The 20036-nt window shown below is 45.1% G+C and overlaps 1 protein-coding gene across 2 annotated transcripts; it reads left to right on the forward strand.

The window, feature by feature from the left end:
* Positions 1-506: 506 nt before the first annotated feature.
* mybl2a (v-myb avian myeloblastosis viral oncogene homolog-like 2a) lies at positions 507-20010 on the forward strand. Of its 2 annotated transcripts, none has more exons than XM_061258168.1 (8): positions 507-571; positions 6238-6334; positions 10965-11036; positions 12375-12467; positions 12719-12939; positions 14578-14728; positions 15503-15562; positions 16254-20010. In XM_061258168.1, exons 2-8 carry the CDS (start codon positions 6323-6325, stop codon positions 18165-18167), a joined length of 2523 nt encoding a protein of 840 aa, XP_061114152.1. In that variant the 5' UTR covers positions 507-571; positions 6238-6322; the 3' UTR covers positions 18168-20010. The 2 variants fall into 2 exon arrangements, with proteins under 2 accessions (XP_061114152.1, XP_061114151.1); XM_061258167.1 differs by lacking the exon at positions 507-571 and adding an exon at positions 771-1001.
* Positions 20011-20036: the final 26 nt, after the last annotated feature.

Below are 20036 nucleotides of genomic sequence, written 5' to 3' on the forward strand. Positions count from 1 at the left end.
AGGCAACACTTATGAAAAAGATGCATTGCTGTTCTCTACCGCGTTCAGAATGACCAGCAACACCACTTTACAATCCACACATTGCAGTCTATTTTCCGGACTGAGGAGAAAGAAGTCTACACGTGTCCGCACAAAATGTTGATCAAATGTGCACGATTTCGTAATGCAAATATAATGAAATGCATAAGGCACAGGCTACTAAATAGAAATACCCAATTGGGGAGAGCTGGCTATATCTGACAGTACTGAGTATTTTGTGAATTAATTGTTGTATTGATAGCCTACTCAAGGAAAATCATGGGAAGTCTCTGCCACTGCATAGTGATTAAAACTGATTTTTGTAAATTGTATTCATCATTCAACATGATGTGATGAAGCCACGTGTTAATTCCCGATTGATTAGTCAGGTCATCGACACATTTGTTAACCAAGGAAAATTAAAGATCAATGATTGGTTTATATGAAAGTTTTGCGCCCCACCAATTCTGATCTCAGGTGACGCCAGTGGAATGAGTCTGCAGTCCACTAGGCTTTTTAGTGAGCCTTTTTGTATTTGATGAGTCCCTGAAAGGTAGGCCTACTACATTTATCATTTGTGTTCTGATATTAAAAAGTAGCTTATAGGTATAGGTGGGTAGGGTGCAGACAAGCCTCCCTGATTCAGGGCCTTCGACTTCGGGTTAGTTGTTCGGTCGGGTTTCGCGGGCATGATAGCGCGCGTGCTCCTCCCATCAAATACGCGCGCGTCATTCCCGGGAAAACCCACGAGACATGGTGGGCGCGAGATAGAAACTGTAGCGCGAGACCTGCGTGTTGCTACAGCGTTATCATTGTGTTTGTAGAAAAACACAAATATACAGACCAATATATCACAAAAGCGAAGCACTAGCTAGTTGTGTGACTGTATGAACTGCGCTGCCGTGGTGGAAGCGTGCGTTATATTCAGGATTTTGTCGGGTACCTCTGGACAGCAGCGGGGAAATGTCCTGGTGGCCTCGCGGGTAAGCAGACCGGGCTCTTTCATCGCAGAATTCCAGTGGAAAAATAAGAAATTGCGATGCTTTGTGTGTATTTGTTATGGTTATACGCGCGTAGCTCGGTAGGTGAAGGTAGCGCGAATCAAGTGCCTAGCTATCCGACTTACTAACATTGATGAAAGTTGTAACTTCGGCTAAACAATCAGTTGTTTAGAATAGGTTAGCTTAGCCAGCGACTCGAAGTTGGTTATACGGTGTGTAGTATATGGAAGTGAGCTGTTGGTTAATGAACAGTTGTTAACGTTAGTGGTGAAATGTTTTACGTGCCAATTGACTTCCAGCATGCTCCAAGTCGCATTACGTGTAATGCAAGATTAAGTAGTGATCCATTAATTTCTCAAGAGCGAATGCTATCCGACCGCAAAACAGTCGCAGGCACGAATGCGTATTTTCAGGTTGCCATCAAAAAAGCTATCTAGCTAGCTAGTTAGCAAAACTGCACGTCGTTGGTGAAACGTTAAGCTAACCACCCGTTTTCCTTGTAAAGACCCTAGCACAATTTACTAGCTAGCTCGCATTGGATTTAGTTCGTTGAGGTTAACTGGCTTCTGTTATTGTTTTAACGAACGTTTTAGCTGCTCTTTTTGTTTTGTTTAGATGTAGAATTTAGTTGCCTAGCTGGAGGTTGTGTGCATTATTCCCACGTGGGGGAGGCGTCCTGGTCTTGGTTTACTTTTAAAAAGTCATTAAAAATGACTTTCTTTATGATGTTCCAAAGAGTTGATTTTGGTAAGCCTAAAATTAAGTCTACGGGACGGTTTTATAACGTTTTTTGAAGAAAGTTTTAGCGGTGTGTACTGTCCTGTTTTAGAACGTGAAAAATTAACGTGTCTTTCTTCTCTGTCGTGAGTGCAACGTTTTGAATGGAAACGCATTAAGGACACGGCTTATATTTTTATTTTAGCCAAATTTGTAATTTTAGTTCCATGAACGTAAATAGTTGAACTTTGACCCCATTGTTATGGTTTCATCCCAGCTTGAAAACAATCAAAACCATTTGAAATGGTTTTCTAAATGTCAAAACCAACAATCTGAACCATTTCAGATGACTACAAATGGTTTATGATAGAATTTGATTGGGAAGTAGATCATCAAACAATGTGCATAATGTGTCTCATCCATAATGCAATGGCATCACATCCATAACGCTGATTATTTCATACAAATCAAGATCAAAATATACATATTTTCTAAATTGCTATTTTTATGTTCAGCCAAGCCTCATCCATTACTTGGATATCAAACTTTCTACATTAGACTAATTCAGATTTTTAGAAAGTGTATAACCTCCCCAAATACCTGTCTTTTTGTGTCAGTTATGTCAAATTTTTTTTCTAACCTAACAATATTTTTGTAATTATTTTTTGGCCTTCCCCTTAGCCAACTGGGTGCCATAATAACATGCGTTTTAGTACAGTCACACACACATCTTCAGTAGGAATAGTAGTCGCACGCATCTTCAGTAGGAATAGTACAGTCGCACACATCTTCAGTAGGAATAGTACAGTCACACGCATCTTCAGTAAGAATAGTACAGTTACACGCATCTTCAGTAAGAATAGTACAGTCACACACATCTTCAGTAGGAATAGTACAGTCACAAGCATCTTCAGTAGGAATAGTACAGTCGCACACATCTTCAGCAGGAATAGTACAGTCGCACACATCTTCAGTAGGAATAGTACAGTCGCACACATCTTCAGTAAGAATAGTACAGTCACACGCATCTTCAGTAAGAATAGTACAGTTACACGCATCTTCAGTAAGAATAGTACAGTCACACGCATCTTCAGGAGGAATAGTACAGTCGCACACATCTTCAGTAGGAATAGTAGTCACACACATCTTCAGTAGGAATAGTACAGTCGCACACATCTTCAGTAGGAATAGTACAGTCGCACACATCTTCAGTAAGAATAGTACAGTTACACGCATCTTCAGGAGGAATAGTACAGTCGCACACATCTTCAGTAGGAATAGTACAGTCGCACACATCTTCAGGAGGAATAGTACAGTCACACACATCTTCAGTAGGAATAGTACAGTCGCACACATCTTCAGTAGGAATAGTACAGTCACAAGCATCTTCAGTAGGAATAGTACAGTCGCACACATCTTCAGCAGGAATAGTACAGTCGCACACATCTTCAGTAGGAATAGTAGTGGCATGCATCTTCAGTAGGAATAGTACAGTCACACGCATCTTCAGTAGGAATAGTAGAGTCACACACATCTTCAGTAAGAATAGTAGTCACACGCATCTTCAGGAGGAATAGTACAGTCGCACACATCTTCAGTAGGAATAGTACAGTCACAAGCATCTTCAGTAGGAATAGTACAGTCGCACACATCTTCAGCAGGAATAGTACAGTCGCACACATCTTCAGTAGGAATAGTAGTGGCATGCATCTTCAGTAGGAATAGTACAGTCACACGCATCTTCAGCAGGAATAGTACAGTCACACACATCTTCTGTAGGAATAGTACAGTCGCACACATCTTCAGTAGGAATAGTAGTGGCATGCATCTTCAGTAGGAATAGTACAGTCACACGCATCTTCAGTAGGAATAGTACAGTCACACACATCTTCAGTAGGAATAGTACAGTCGCACACATCTTCAGTAGGAATAGTAGTGGCATGCATCTTCAGTAGGAATAGTACAGTCACACACATCTTCAGCAGGAATAGTACAGTCACACGCATCTTCAGTAAGAATAGTACAGTTACACGCATCTTCAGTAGGAATAGTACAGTCGCACACATCTTCAGTAGGAATCGTAGTGGCATGCATCTTCAGTAGGAATAGTACAGTCACACGCATCTTCAGTAGGAATAGTACAGTCACACACATCTTCAGTAGGAATAGTACAGTCACACGCATCTTCAGGAGGAATAGTACAGTCGCACACATCTTCAGCAGGAATAGTACAGTCGCACACATCTTCAGCAGGAATAGTACAGTCGCACACATCTTCAGCAGGAATAGTACAGTCGCACACATCTTCAGCAGGAATAGTACAGTCACACGCATCTTCAGTAAGAATAGTAGTCACACGCATCTTCAGGAGGAATAGTACAGTCGCACACATCTTCAGTAGGAATAGTACAGTCACACGCATCTTCAGTAGGAATAGTACAGTTACACGCATCTTCAGTAGGAATAGTACAGTTACACGCATCTTCAGTAGGAATAGTACAGTCACAAGCATCTTCAGTAGGAATAGTACAGTCACACATCTTCAGTAGGAATAGTTCAGTCACACGCATCTTCAGTAGGAATAGTTGTCACACGCATCTTCAGTAGGAATAGTACAGTCGCACACATCTTCAGTAGGAATAGTAGTCACACGCATCTTCAGTAAGAATAGTACAGTTACACGCATCTTCAGTAGGAATAGTACAGTCACACGCATCTTCAGTAGGAATAGTACAGTCACACGCATCTTCAGTAGGAATAGTACAGTCACACGCATCTTCAGTAGGAATAGTACAGTCACACGCATCTTCAGTAGGAATAGTACAGTCACACGCATCTTCAGTAGGAATAGTACAGTCGCACACATCTTCAGTAGGAATAGTACAGTCACACACATCTTCAATAGGAATAGTAGTCACACGCATCTTCAGTAGGAATAGTAGAGTCACACGCATCTTCAGTAGGAATAGTAGAGTCACACGCATCTTCAGTAGGAATAGTAGAGTCACACACATCTTCAGTAGGAATAGTACAGTCACGCATCTTCAGTAGGAATAGTACAGTCACACATCTTCAGTAGGAATAGTACAGTCACACACATCTTCAGTAAGAAAAGTAGTCACACGCATCTTCAGTAAGAATAGTACAGTCACATCTTCAGTAGGAATAGTACAGTCACACGCATCTTCAGTAGGAATAGTACAGTCACACGCATCTTCAGTAGGAATATTACAGTCACACGCATCTTCAGTAGGAATAGTACAGTCACACGCATCTTCAGTAGGAATAGTACAGTCACACGCATCTTCAGTAGGAATAGTACAGTCACACGCATCTTCAGTAGGAATAGTAGTCACACGCATCTTCAGTAGGAATAGTACAGTCACACGCATCTTCAGTAAGAATAGTACAGTCACATCTTCAGTAGGAATAGTACAGTCACACGCATCTTCAGTAGGAATAGTACAGTCACACGCATCTTCAGTAGGAATAGTACAGTCACACTCATCTTCAGTAGGAATAGTACAGTCGCACACATCTTCAGTAGGAATAGTACAGTCACACACATCTTCAATAGGAATAGTAGTCACACGCATCTTCAGTAGGAATAGTAGAGTCACACGCATCTTCAGTAGGAATAGTAGAGTCACACACATCTTCAGTAGGAATAGTACAGTCACACACATCTTCAGTAGGAATAGTAGTTGCACGCATCTTCAGTAGGAATAGTAGTCGCACGCATCTTCAGTAGGAATAGTACAGTCACGCGTCTTCAGTAGGAATAGTACAGTCACGCATCTTCAGTAGGAATAGTACAGTCGCGCATCTTCAGTAGGAATAGTACAGTCACGCATCTTCAGTAGGAATAGTACAGTCACACACATCTTCAGTAAGAAAAGTAGTCACACGCATCTTCAGTAAGAATAGTACAGTCACATCTTCAGTAGGAATAGTACAGTCACACGCATCTTCAGTAGGAATGGTACAGTCACACGCATCTTCAGTAGGAATAGTACAGTCACACGCATCTTCAGTAGGAATAGTACAGTCACACACATCTTCAGTAGGAATAGTACAGTCACACACATCTTCAATAGGAATAGTAGTCACACGCATCTTCAGTAGGAATAGTACAGTCGCACATCTTCAGTAGGAATAGTACAGTCACACACATCTTCAATAGGAATAGTAGTCACACATCTTCAGTAGGAATAGTACAGTCGTGCGCATCTTCAGTAGAAATTGTAGTCGCACACATCTTCAGTAGGAATAGTACAGTCGCACACATCTTCAGTAGGAATAGTACAGTCGCACGCATCTTCAGTAGGAATAGTACAGTCACACGCATCTTCAGTAGGAATAGTACAGTCACACGCATCTTCAGTAGGAATAGTACAGTCACACACATCTTCAGTAGGAATAGTATAGTCACACACATCTTCAGTAGGAACAGTTCAGGTCTGCTGGTGTAGTGTTGAGCAGTGGTTTTGTGTTGCTCCAGGGAGGATGGTGATGATACGCTCTATCCAGACACTGACTCCGATGTGGCAGAACAACGCGAGAGCGGGAAGGTCAGCGTTAAGTGGATGCGGGAGGAGGTGAGTGCCACAACTGGGTCCCGTCCGCATCAACTGGCCACCACTGAGTCCTGTCCACCACACACTGCCCTGGCTCATAGTCATACAGACTTTTGTTTTGCAAAAGTTCTGAAGGCACCTGAAGAAACACGCTGAGCTGTATTTCCATGGCATTTGACGATGACATTCACTGATGCTGACTTACTGCAGGCATTTAGCAGACGCTCATATCCAGAGCGATGTACAACGAAGTGCAAGTACAAGTGTGAAGAGGACCTGAGAGGACAGTACGGTTCCAAGTCCTAGTGTGACCATACAGATACAATCGGAACCCTTGAAGAATACATCAACTTCCAAACTAGAATACCACAGTTGGCAGCTAAAATATCCTGTGTACAACAATACAATAGCTAATACAAAACACAACTATCTATATATCTGAAGAGATGAGTCTTCAGTCTGCGTTTGAAAGGTCAGAGACTGCCGTTCTGACATCCACAGGGAGGTCATTCCACCACCGTGGGGCCAGAGCAGACGGCAGTTGTGAGCGAGAAGTGCAGGTGTGGCGAGGGGGAGGCCAGACGGCACGAAGTGGCAGAACGGAGGGGTCTTGCTGGTGTATTACATTACATTATTGGCATTTGGCAGACGCCCTTATCCAGGGCTACGTACAGTTGTTTAGACTAAGCAGGAGACAATCCTCCCCTGGAGCAATGCAGGGTTAAGGGCCTTGCTCAAGGGCCCAATGGCTGTGCGGATCTTATTGTGGCTACACTGGGATTAGAACCACCGACCTTGGGTGTCCCAGTCATTTACCTTAACCGCTACGCTATAGGCCGCCCCTGGTCTTGATAAGTGGTTGAATATATACAGGGGCTGATCCCTTAACTGCCTGGTATGTGAGCACCAAAGTTTTAAATTAGGCTCATTCCACCAATTCCAACAGTCTCCTCTGTCAGCTGGTCCTGAAATTACCCAACCTTCAGATTGAGACAGAGATGCACTTTTTCCCTCAAAATGAAAAATTTAAAACTACCAGAGATAATTATTTTGAGAAATAATATAAGGGCAATTGCACTCTGAAGGCTAACAGTTTGTCCATTTTGTGCTCATTATGCTATATTGCAAACAGTTACTCTAAGCGGTAACAACGTTATTTAATTGATCAAATTAGGTGAATCAATAGGCTACTAACTGCTGAAAGTGTGGACACATGGCCACTAACACAAATCTGCATTGTTTTCATAGGTTTAAGGAAAAATATGATCTGACAAACATGTGTTTAACAACTTAATTAGGAGCCTATTGTCTTAATTTGATCAGTTTAAAATTGTTACCTTTTTGTAATTGTTTACAATAAGGCACAATAAGCACAGTATTGGATTCATATTCATGCCACGCATGCCTATTTTAGACATGATGTGTCTTAAGAGGGTAAATATTCCTCTAGACATGAAAAGCGCATAAAGTAACACTTGCAGGCTTTTAAAATTCAGGGATTTCAACTTTGGTTAGAACAAAAACCATCATAAACAAGGCCAAGGTTGGCAACCACTGCCTTAATCTGCCTTAAATTGAATGTATGAAATGCATGTATTCTTTGTTTATTGAAGAAAGCCAGGGACAAGAGCTTAAAAGCTAACACGCACCTGCCCAAAAAATATCTTGTATGCAGTGTGACACCCCTGGATTAACGCGGCCGCCTCTAATCCCCGCAAACTGTTCAACTTTCTCCTCTCTTCTGGCCCCCCTCCCCCCCACCCCCCTCATCACTCACACCTGATGACTTCGTCTCCTTCTTTGAAAAGAAGGTCGATGCTATTCGCAATTCCTTCTCCCAACCCTCCACCCCTGCTGACCCTCCTACCCTCCCCAACTCCTTAACCTCCTTTTCTCCCCTCTCTGATGCCGACACTCCTTACATCCCACCGCCCAACCACCTGTCCTCTTGACCCCATCCCCTCTCCCCTCCTACAATCTATATCCGATGACATTCTCCCTTTTCTCTCCTCTCTAATCAACACCTCCCTCTCTTCTGGCACCATGCCCTCTTCCCTGAAGAGGGCCAGAGTCACTCCCCTGCTCAAAAAACCTACTCTTGACCCCTCTGCCCTGAACAACTACCGGCCTGTCTCTTCTTCCCTTTCTCGCTAAAACTCTGGAACGGGTGGTCTGCTCCCAACTGTCCACTTATCTTCTCCAGAACAGTCTCCATGACCCCAACCAGTCTGGCTTCAAGAGTGGCCACTCCACTGAGACCGCCCTGCTCGCGGTCACTGAGGCACTCCACTCTGCTAAAGCCAAATCTCTCTCCTCTGTCCTCATCTTCCTCGACCTGTCGGCCGCCTTCGATACAGTCAACCATGAGATTCTGCTCTCATCGCTGTCTGGGATGGGTGTCACAGGGTCTGCACTCGCTTGGTTTTCCTCCTACCTCTCTGGTCGCTCCTACCAGGTGACTTGGAGGGGCTCAGTCTCCGACCCTCACCCCCTACAAACTGGAGTCCCACAGGGCTCAGTTCTTGGGCCTCTCCTCTTCTCACTATACACCATGTCTCTTGGTTCTGTTATCGCTTCCCATTTTCTTATCATTCTTACGCTGATGACACCCAACTCTTTATTTCCTTCCCCCCCGACACCCAAGTCACCACACGGATCTCTGCCTGCTTGGCTGATATCTCTGCGTGGATGACTTCCCACCACCTGAAGCTCAACCTTGCCAAAACTGAGCTTCTCTACATCCCTGCTAAGTCCTCTCTGTCAATCGACCTCTCATTGACTGTTGAGGACTTTGTAGTTTCCTCCTCCCGTACGGCAAAGAATCTTGGGGTGACTCTTGATAACTGCCTCACCCTGGCTCCACAAGTATCCTCCACTGCCAGAACCTGCAGGTTCTTTCTGTATAATATACGCCGTATCTGTCATCTCCTGACAGAGAAAGCCACCCAGCTCCTAGTCCAGGCGCTCGTCATTTCCCGCCTGGATTACTGCAACTCCCTCCTAGCCGGTCTCCCGGCGTGTGCCATCAAGCCCCTCCAGCTGGTCCAGAATGCTGCAGCCCGCCTGATCACCAGTCAGCCCAGGTCGGCTCATGTCACCCCGCTTCTCATTGGCCTCCACTGGCTTCCTATTGCCGCATGCATCCGTTTCAAGGCCCTAGTGTTGGAATTTCAGGCTGCTAAGGGGACTGCCCCACCTTACATACAATCCTTGATCACTCCCTACTCCCCAGCTAGACCACTCCGGTCTGCTAGCTCTGGTCGCCTTATGGTTCCCTCTCTACGTGCACCTGGTGGTCGAACTGCACGTTCACGCCTTCCGTTCTGGTTCCTCAGTGGTGGAATGACTTGCCTACCACTGTCAGAACAGCAGAATCCCTCCCCCTATTTCGACGCAGATTCAAAACCCACCTTTTCAAACTCTATCTTAGTCCTCCCTCCTGATTTTCCCCTGCCCCTCCTTTCTGATATCCCTATCCTTGTCTAACCCCCCCCCCAAAAAAAAAATGCACTTACGATGACAACTATGTTTAGAACATGTTCCCCCTCATGGTATATACGGAAAAATAATTAACCAAAATGAGAACAAGCAGGTGCTTTTCAGCAGCACTGAACGTTTCCAGCCAGGTTGCTGTACTTTGACCTTCAGTGTCGCGGCCTGCTCTGTGCGCAGCCTTGCTCCATGGAGATTGGAGAAGAGCGCACGTTAAGCATCAGGCTGATTTGTGAGCACAATCCAGGTACATGTGTGAGTAGATTTGGCTGAAACTACTCATGGCCACCTCCGCTGGACCGAGCACCATAAGGCACTACTGGTAGATTTGGAAATATTATCAACTGTTTTGTGTTCTTGTGGAGCTCCGATAAATAGCTTGCTACTTACATAGCCTAAGAAATGGTGATCAGAGATGATCGTTGTGACTGGCAAATCTGTCTAGTGTTAACTTTGTGACCAATTCTGAATGAATTCAGCATGTTAGCAAGCTAGTAAACCAAGCAATTGTCTTCCTGCATGTTGTGGCTATAACTTGAGCGTAGCGTAGCGTCTGCTTGATGTAGTCTGTGTAGTGCTGACAAACTACAAAACCATGTACACTCCCCCATTCTAGTAAAAGTCATCAAAAGTAATTTGCCCGGTCCTTGTTGTATTCATTATACATGAATTAAGCGCACTTGGCTCTTCTATATGAAATCTACTTTTGAACATAGTTTATTTTCTATCACTTTTTATACGAACTAGCTACTAGCAATATTAGCTAGCTACTACTACCTTCCGAGAGGGGACAATGTAGTATTCACTTGTTTATCTTCAGCTGCTCTCGAAGTACAAACAGAATTGAAGGATGTAACCTTGAAATTTGAGGATGTTTCTTTGCATTATGTCCTCCAACATGTCACATAGCAATAAAATTGAAAAATGTTGAGTAGCTATTTTAATATTAATGAGCAGTCATAGCATTGAATGACAATCATTTGGTCTCTAGTTAGTCTTCGGAATATAAAAGTGATCTCACCAGGAAGGCGCAAACAGCCCTTTAATTGCATCATTGCTTAATGCGTGTGCTACTTCTCTCACGTTGCTGTGTTTTAGTTTGTTTATATCCAGTGTGGCTGCTGTACCTGATGACGTTCAGACTTTCTTTCATTTTCAGGATGAGAATCTGAAGACTTTGGTTCAGAATCTGGGGCATAATGACTGGAAGGCCATCGCCAGCTTTTTCCCGGTGAGTGAGGCGTGAACTGCCTCAGCCGATTGGCGCTTTTATCGCTTCTTATCCAAGCGAAGACTACATATCCAGTTATAAAACAATACCAGTTCGCTATCGGTAACAACAAGCAAATGAGCTATAGTTAGCTTGACAAATTTACAAATATCCACTTACAATAAAATACAGGCAATATGAACATAGCGATGCGTAGTGCACAAGCGTTGTGCCTCAGGTGGATATTTGTAAATTCGGGAAGATAACTAGTAATAGCTCATTTGCTTGTTACTAATGGCGAACTGGTGTTGTTCTCTAACTAGATGAGCAATAGTGTACAGAGTTTCAGTGATCACTTGTCTGGAGTGCAGTCTGGGCAGCTACACATTCCTTTGATCTCTTTACGTGTTCAATCACCCGTGTTTAGCTAAACCTTTATCTCTCTCAAACTGTAAGTTACATTTACATCGTTTGTGGTAGACTATCGTATCTTAGTTATATAGCCAGCTAGTTACATAGCCAAATAAATTGCTTGCTCATAATATATATGGTTAGTTAAAGTGAAAACCTTAGTGTTAATATAGTATAAACTATAAAAATATAGTGTTCAGTAGTACATTTTAGTATAGTTTATATTACGCGTCATATTCATAGATGTTTTGGTTTGAGGTTGTTTGTTGCAGCAATTCCTCTCTTGACTGTTAGGAGTCTGAAATTACCTACTGTACCTTTAAGCTGCAGACTGGCGCTGTGTCCATAGAGGGGCTGTTATGCACACTGGAGCTGTGTCCATAGAGGGGCCGTTATGCAGACTGGGGCTGTGTCCATAGAGGGGCAGTTATGCACACTGGAGCTGTGTCCATAGAGGGGCCGTTACCCATCGCTGATGGACCTCTGCAACTGCTTTACAGATTTTGATTAACAGCCGTTTTCTCTTGTTCTGTTGATGGCTGGCACTTTAAGGGCTATGAATGGATTACAGAATATGGGCTGAAGACCTGAGAGAATTTCTCAGCACAAGTCCAGCTCACACAGACACAAGGCAGAGGAAGACTCTTAATGTGTAGCTTAACGGGCAGACTTGCAATGCAAATAAAGGAGAATATTGTTATGTCCTTCCACTAGTTAGGGAGGGCTGGCGCTGTAACAGTAATCACAGATCAGCTGCTGAGTGCAGTGTCCGTAAAGCAAGTCCAACCTAGAACTGTGAAACAAGTTGTAGTGAGCTACTGGTGTTAGTGGAAGCCTGATCTTGACTCAGTTCTATGCCTTGTGGATGTTGGTCTAGGTCAGGAGCTGACGGTACTGGTGGGTGTTGGTCTAGGTCAGGAGCTGACTGTTGTATGCTCTTCCCTGCAGGGTCGCACAGAGTACCAGTGCCAGTACCGTTGGAACAGAGTCCTGAACCCAGACCTGGTCAAGGGGCCCTGGACCAAGGAGGAGGATGAGAAGGTGAGCTGCCCTGTGACTATTTGGCCCAAATGTCCAAAGATGCCCATCTGCTGGCGAGAGCAATGAGTGGAAACCCTTACTCATTCCGTGGAAACTAGAACTACTGCATGCTGTGGCAGACCTTGGTCAAATACATACATTTGTGTTATTGCTATTACGTATTTGGCCCAGAATGTACTGTGCGTTGCTGACAGCCTGACCTGAGGTGGACTGTGTGACGCCCTCTCACCATCGCCTCACCTTCCTGCCAGGTGATCGAGCTGGTGAGCATGTACGGCACCAAGCAGTGGAGCACTGTGGCCCGACACCTGAAGGGCCGTCTGGGCAAGCAGTGCCGGGAACGCTGGCACAACCACCTGAACCCCGACGTGAAGAAGTCGTCCTGGACCCCTGAGGAGGACCTCATCATCTACAAGGCCCACTGCGTCCTGGGAAACCGCTGGGCAGAGATCGCCAAACTGCTGCCCGGCAGGTAGTTTCTCTGACTCACTGACAGTTACATTTAGGCATTTAGCAGACACTAATCCAGTGCCAGCTCACCAATGTTGTTACCTTTTTTTTTTTTTTTTTTACCCTCTGTAAAAAAAAAAAAAGTGCCCAAAGTGCAGACTGCACCTTTAATTTGAGGGTATTTACATCCATCTCAGGTGGTCAGTGTAGGAGTTGTGCACTTCCCTTTTTTTAGTCAAGGACGCCATTATGGGGCTGAGAAATGAGACAAAAAAGGGACATACTTACTGACTGGTGTATGTCTCACTGGTGTATGTTTGGGGATCATTGCCTTGCTGTGGGATGAAGCTCTGTCCAATGAGTTGAGCTGACAAGATGCTTCTGCTCAATTAATTCTGCTGCTTTCAGCATTTTCAATGAAGGCAAGCGAGGCAGCAAGGTGTGGTAGCCATACATGCCTCAACTATAATACCCCCACCACCACAGATGGGGGGTTCTTTGGTTCTTGAGCAATCTTTTAGCCTCCACGCTTTTGTAATTATTAGCCAGCTGAAACCTAGGCATCTTATTTTTGCAGCTAACTGTTTGAAGTCTTCCACACCCCCACAACTGCCCCTAGAACAGTGCTTCTGATCAGTTGGGTTTTTTTGCTTCATTTTGGTGAGAACTATTTGGTCATCAAATGTAGATGGCTCCCTTGGCCTACCAGGTCCTTTGCCATTACGTTGCCATTACGTTGATTTTAGATAGCATATTGTTTGACATGTATCTGATAGTTTTTCCTTATTTCTCAGCCTCATAATAGCTTCATTGACTGTTATTGCACTTCATTGACTGTGAACTCCAAAGGCAATCAAAAGCCTAGAATCAAGACTCGATACTGAATGATTTCTTGCACCTGCACTATGGAGATTGAGTACACCTGACTAATCAGAATCAGCTGAAGCCAACTGTCCAATTACCTTTGGTTGCCTAAAATAGAGGGACTAGGTATAGAAATGTAATGCCTATTACCCGGTAGGCCTGTATATGTCCTCAAAGTAAAGGTGACTGCCTGCATCTTAACCTCATTCATTGTTTCATTTCAAATCCAATGTGCTGGAGTACAGAGCCAAAAGAACAGAAATTGTACCACTGTCCAAATACTTACGGACTGCACTGTACAAAATATGGATACAGGAAATGTTAACTTTTAATCAAATAATATTAAAATAATATATAATTATGTTAACACTCAGTTGAGGGAATACAAGTCCAGTCAGACCTGTTTCCACTAGTAACCTATATACATATAAATTCATAACCATAGAGACCATAAAATATAGTCAAGATAAATGAATTGAAAATGCCATATTTTACGTTTATATTTATCATGTATCATGTTTTATCATGTAAATTATGAATATTTAAATATGTTATAAAAGATACACAGTTTATAGGCAGACTTTTAAATAATAAATCCTGTATTCTACACAATGGTAAATCATGTAATGGGGCAGAAAGCATTCAGCTCACCATTTTACATCTGGCAATTGCCAGTTTGATCCCTGGCCCTCTGGGCAAAAATTATTTTGTGAAACAATTTCACAGAAAATGGTGAATTTTCCCCAGTGAGCTACGGCTCAGATCAGGCGTTAAAGCTGTTCTGATTGGCTGACAGGACTGACAATGCTGTGAAGAACCACTGGAACTCCACCATTAAGCGCAGAGTGGATCTGGGCTGCTATGGGAAAGGTGACGACTCTCCCCTGGTCATGGCGGCCCTGCTGGAACAGGGCGAAGTCCCCACCTACCATGACATTGACACACAGGTGAGCAGCACCCCCAAAACACCCACACACAGGTGAGCTACACCCCCTACAGCACCCACACACAGGTGAGCTACACCCCCAAAACACCCACACACAGGTGAGCGGCACCCCCCAAAACACCCACACACAGGTGAGCTACACCCCCTACAGCACCCACACACAGGTGAGCTACACCCACACACAGGTGAGCTACACCCCCCAAAACACCCACACACAGGTGAGCTACACCCCCCCAAAACACCCATACACAGGTGAGCTACACCCACACACAGGTAAGCTACACCCCCTAAAGCACCCACACACAGGTGAGCTACACCCACACACAGGTGAGCTACACCCCCCAAAACACCCACTCACAGGTGAGCTACACCCCCTAAAGCACCCACACACAGGTGAGCTACACCCACACACAGGTGAGCTACACCCCCCAAAACACCCACACACAGGTGAGCTACACCCACACACAGGTGAGCTACACCCCCCTAAAACACCCACACACAGGTAAGCTACACCCCCCTAAAGCACCCATACACAGGTGAGCTGCTTTTTAAATTCACATATTGGATGAAACGCATTCATTTTTTCATAGACAAACATCCAAATATGGTCATTCATGGTAAAGGATTTAAAATGACATCTGAGGCCTATTGGACAATATTGTCCCACTTTACAGCCTTGCTTGAGAGGATGTGTGTCACTGTCATACTATATACTAAACCATACTAAACCTTGTGCATAACCCGTTTAATTTCTGACTGTTTATCATCTTTCCAGGTTGAATTCCAGTGTGATGTTGTCTTGGATACGGACCCAGAACCAGAGCCTGTTGAGCAGGTGGGATTTCTGACGCCTGTCGACTTCTCCCCTCTGTGTAATAAATTGGGTTTATCACCAGATAATGAACCACTTTAAGATTGATACTGAAGCTGTGGAAAGTAGTGTAGTTGCGTAATATAACCTGCACAGCTGATGCACAGAAGCAGTGTAAAGAATTACTGTACTTGTTAGAGTTTCTGCCTGGCAGCTGAAGACCATCTTAGAAATGAAATCATTTTCTCCTGTGCCCTGAGACTGCTTGAAATTCCTGCTGTCGTGGGCCGGGGATGAGCTGTAGGGAGGAATGCGCTGTAGTGGGCCGGGGATGAGGTGTAGTGGGCCGGGGATGAGCTCTAGTGGGCGTAGGGAGGAATGCGCTGTAGTGTGTCAGTGTGTGTCCGGTTTTCATCTGTTTACAAGCTTTCACCAGAGGCTTATGGACTGTCACATTTATGCTTTTCCATTAGACCTCCGACAGTCAAATCTAGAGTCAGTGGCATAACATAGCACCCTAAGCTGAGTGGGAGGAGCTGTAGTTTCTGTTCTAAGGCATCGCTCTATGCTGATCATAGAAGGATTAGTGTAAATGAGCTGAATGCATGCAAGCTGCAGGCTTTCCTTTGCTGTTTCAGCGACTGAAAAATCCAGCTTTCTTGTGCTGAGAATAAAGATGGTGATCTCTACCCCTTTCTTTTTTCCTTGTGTATAGGTGAGACACATAATGGATGTAACGGTAGGGAAGTTGAGACCCAAGTTCAAAAGGGAACCGTTTTCGTCTAAGCTGAAGTCTGTTGTCTTTCCATTGCCTCCTGCGGTGAAAGAAGTTAGCAGCTCGGCTCCAGGTTCTGCTCCGGGTTCTGCTCCGGGTTCTGCTCCGGGCTCGGCTCCGGGCTCACAGCAGGCCCGGCAAAGGGGCGTGACGGAGGCCATGTTGAGGATGATTGCGGAGGACATGCTGCCGCTCAGCTTCGTGGAGGGCTCGGGCTTCCGGAGCTTCATGGCGGTGGCGCTGCCGTGGTTCCCCAGGCTGTCCCAGCGCGCCGTGGGGCTCAAGCTGTATGACGAGGTGGAGAAGGTGGTGAAGCCCCACCTGATCCGGGAGCTCAAGTGCTGCATGGTGGTGAGCGGAGGGGATGCTGTGGTCCACGTCATTCTGGACCTTTGGGCCAGCCAGTACGCCGAGCCAGTCATCGCTGTGCAGCTGCATTTCATAGACTCCGGCTGGAACATCCACCGGCCCACAGTGGCCTTCCGCCACCTGAGCCGTAAAAACGTCCCCGCAGCTGTGGCGCGGGAACTGGAGGCGGTGCTGCTGAGCTACGGCCTCTTCCCCCACAACGTGGGCTACATCGTCACCAACGAGGCCAAGAGTACCCTTTCCACCAACGACCTCTTCTGCAACTACAAAGTCATGTGCTGCCCTCAGAAGAATGACCCAGACGAGGAGGAGCTGCTGGGCTTTCTCGCCGACTTCCTCCCCACCGAGGACTTCTCGGAGATTCAGTTTGGCACGCGGGTCGGCTGCACCGCCCACCTCCTGCAGCAGGTCATCAAGGAGGCGCTGCGGAACTCGCGCGTGGTGGAGAACCTCCTGTCGCAGGTGCAGAATGTGGTGGCCTTCTTCCGGCGCAGTGCGTACTGGAACGAGGTCCTGGGAAAGGAATGCGGCCTGTCGCTGGCCTCGCCGCACAGCGCCAGCAGCTTCCGCTGGAACTCCACCTTTGTGTCGATGCGCAGGATGGCGCAGGAGTCTGTTTGGGGCTCGGTCATGACCCTGCTGGCCCAGGCGCGCATCGAGGCCAAGGACTCCTCCAGCTCGCCCCCCATGGTGCGGGCCAAGCGGGAGCAGGTGGTGGACATCATCGGCCTGCTGGAGCCCTTCGAGGAGGCCGTCCAGGTGCTGCAGGGCGAGGGTGTCACCTTCTCACTGGTCATCCCCTCGCTCATTGGCCTGGACAAAACGCTGGAATCTCGGTCCACTAATTACACACACTTCTGCAAGGGGCTGCGGGCCGGCCTCCATGCCCACTTCCAGCCCTTCATCCTGCAGAGGGACCTGATCCTCGCCACAGTACTCGATCCCCGCTTCAAACTCCAGCCCTTCCAGGACGCCAAGCAGGAGATTGAAAGCACCACCCTGGCCGCCCCTTCCAAATTCCAGGCCAGGACGGTGGTGGAGTCGGCCATGAGCGATTTGGATCACTGGAATGCTGTGGATGAATTCTGCATCAAGCAGGAAGATGTGGAACATTCCCAGGATGACCCGGATCCATCCCCATGCTCCCCATCTACCGGCGGCGACATCAAGCGCAAGAAGATCTTCAGCTTCTTCCAGCCGGTGGCCAAGAGCATGAAGCTGTCCGAGCTGGATCAGTACCTGTCTGAGCTCCTGCTGGATGGAGACCGCTCCATTCAGGCTTTCTGGAGAGAGGCCACACGCTTCCCACAGCTCCAGAGCCTGTCCCGAAAGCTGTTGGCAGTTCCTGCCACCTCCGGGGGCTTCGATCGCCTCTTCCCCCTGGCCAGCTGCATAGTTAGGGCCAGGAGGAGCAAACTGCCCCCCCACACCACCGAGAGGCTCCTGCTCTACAGAGAGTCCCTCAAGCTGAAGGAAGGGAAGTAGCATCGCCCAGCTTTCAGGCCATACCCCGATAACACAGAACAATCTCTGTGTTACGCACCATGTGTTCTCCTTACAGACAATCCCTTCGCCTATGTAATTGTTTCAGATTCAAATGCTTTTCTATGCTTTACTAAGCTTGTCTTTGTATTGGAGTTGATTTAATACTCTCAGAAAATGCAAGGCCTGGGTTTTGGTCCTCTTGATTGGCTCAGTTGTACCAGGCAAGATCAGTTGAGCACAGACAACTGTTTTAATCCAAAACAACTAGGTATTTGACCCAGGTCTGCTGTGATGACTTCACTGTGATGACTTCACAATCATGTGTTTTTTTTCTTATTTGATTGGAACAGTGATTTAAAAATGATTCCAGCATCTAGCCAAAATAGTCTGACCCAATGTGAGGGTGAGAGGTGTTGTGTAGTGGCAGGCGGAGTCCCTACCTCACAGGAATTTAAAGCGGGACTGTCTTACAGTCCTTATTTCTCCATGATGTTCCATGGAGTTTGCTGGGCCTTAAATGGGACCTCCTCGAATTCACTTGGAACTGTTTACAAAGGTGTGGGATAAAAACTCTGTAATGTTTTGTGTTTAGTTATATTTGTCACCAGCTATCAGTTTTAAATTAATTTGCCAGGGCTGATGGGTTCATTTTTTGCATTTTGTATTCTTTTGTGGTTCGTAACGGTCACACTTGAATCTGCTTTTATCATGAAGGACCTGGAATATAACTTAATATTCTGTTGTAAGATGCATACGTCGTGAAATTCATATCAAGATTCATTTCACGACGTACGGACAAATGTAACAATAATTTCCACTTCCACTTTCCGCAGTATATTTAAAAAAAGACATTACTCAAAGTACTCAATGTCCATATATTTACAACACTATATTGCAGTTTGTTCCATCTTCTGCATGTGCTCTTTACAGAAGTGAATCTTCATATGGATACCCATTCACAAGGCAAAAGAATACTGTCTTAAGTCTTGTAATGGGTCTTAAAATCTTTTTTTTTTTTTCTCTCAATTTGAAAATATTAGTTTTTTTTTAGTTACTGCTTGCTTGACGAGTGATAGTTTGGAACCCCATTGGCAAATATTGAAATCAAATGGTCTCACCTCATTGGCAGTGTTTTTGTCTTAGCAAAAAAGTAATGAAGTCTAAATGTAGACAAATTCTTGTTGAGATTGATTTTTATTTTTTATTTTTTTAGTTATTGTTATTTGTTTAGTTATTTTCCTGACTCTGTCTAATCATGCTGTAATAGAAAGCAGATGTCTGTAAGACTTGGGTATGTAGGCTTTTGTTGTGCTATTATCTAATATGACTACCTCTCTTTATACTGGTCAGAATGTATTTTTTGTGACAAAATATTTTGTTAATTTTCTTACTAGCTCAGATTTCCAAAATCCAGGCTGACATTACACGCAGTGAAATGTGTATAAAAAGCTTATGTGGAAAAGAGTGGATTTCTGGATTTGCGTAAAGATTGGCATTGCTGGATTTTTCATCCAGCTGCCTGTTACTGTATGGATGTTTGACTGTTTATTTTAATGTGTGTTTAATGAGTATAATGCATTTTGCCTGGGATTACATTTTTTAGTTGGATGAAAACCGAACACTGGAGAAATTGGGATTGATTCACAATAAAACCTTCTGCAGGCAATGGTCTGGATGACATTTAGAAAACATCCACTCTCAACATTTTGATTTAAGATAAAAGGGCTAAAAGTAATTTCAGCATATTGCCTTCATCAATGAAACTGTTGTGCCTAGATGTGAAGTATTGTAAACCCTGTTCCAAACAGTGCGACTTGACTAATAACTAAAAAAATGACTTTGAGATTTGTGTGTGTGTGTGTGTGCTCT

The sequence above is a fragment of the Conger conger genome, chromosome 10 (assembly GCF_963514075.1).
Source record: "Conger conger chromosome 10, fConCon1.1, whole genome shotgun sequence".
In the NCBI taxonomy this organism is placed as follows: Eukaryota; Metazoa; Chordata; class Actinopteri; order Anguilliformes; family Congridae; genus Conger; species Conger conger.

Bases quoted from the DNA above. Each gene is read 5' to 3' on its own strand.
- mybl2a (XM_061258167.1), top strand. From the start codon at position 982: ATGTCCTGGTGGCCTCGCGG. The intron at 6,335-10,964 runs GTGAGTGCCACA...TTTCATTTTCAG, and splicing joins TTAAGTGGATGCGGGAGGAG to GATGAGAATCTGAAGACTTT. The intron at 14,729-15,502 runs GTGAGCAGCACC...TCATCTTTCCAG, and splicing joins ACCATGACATTGACACACAG to GTTGAATTCCAGTGTGATGT.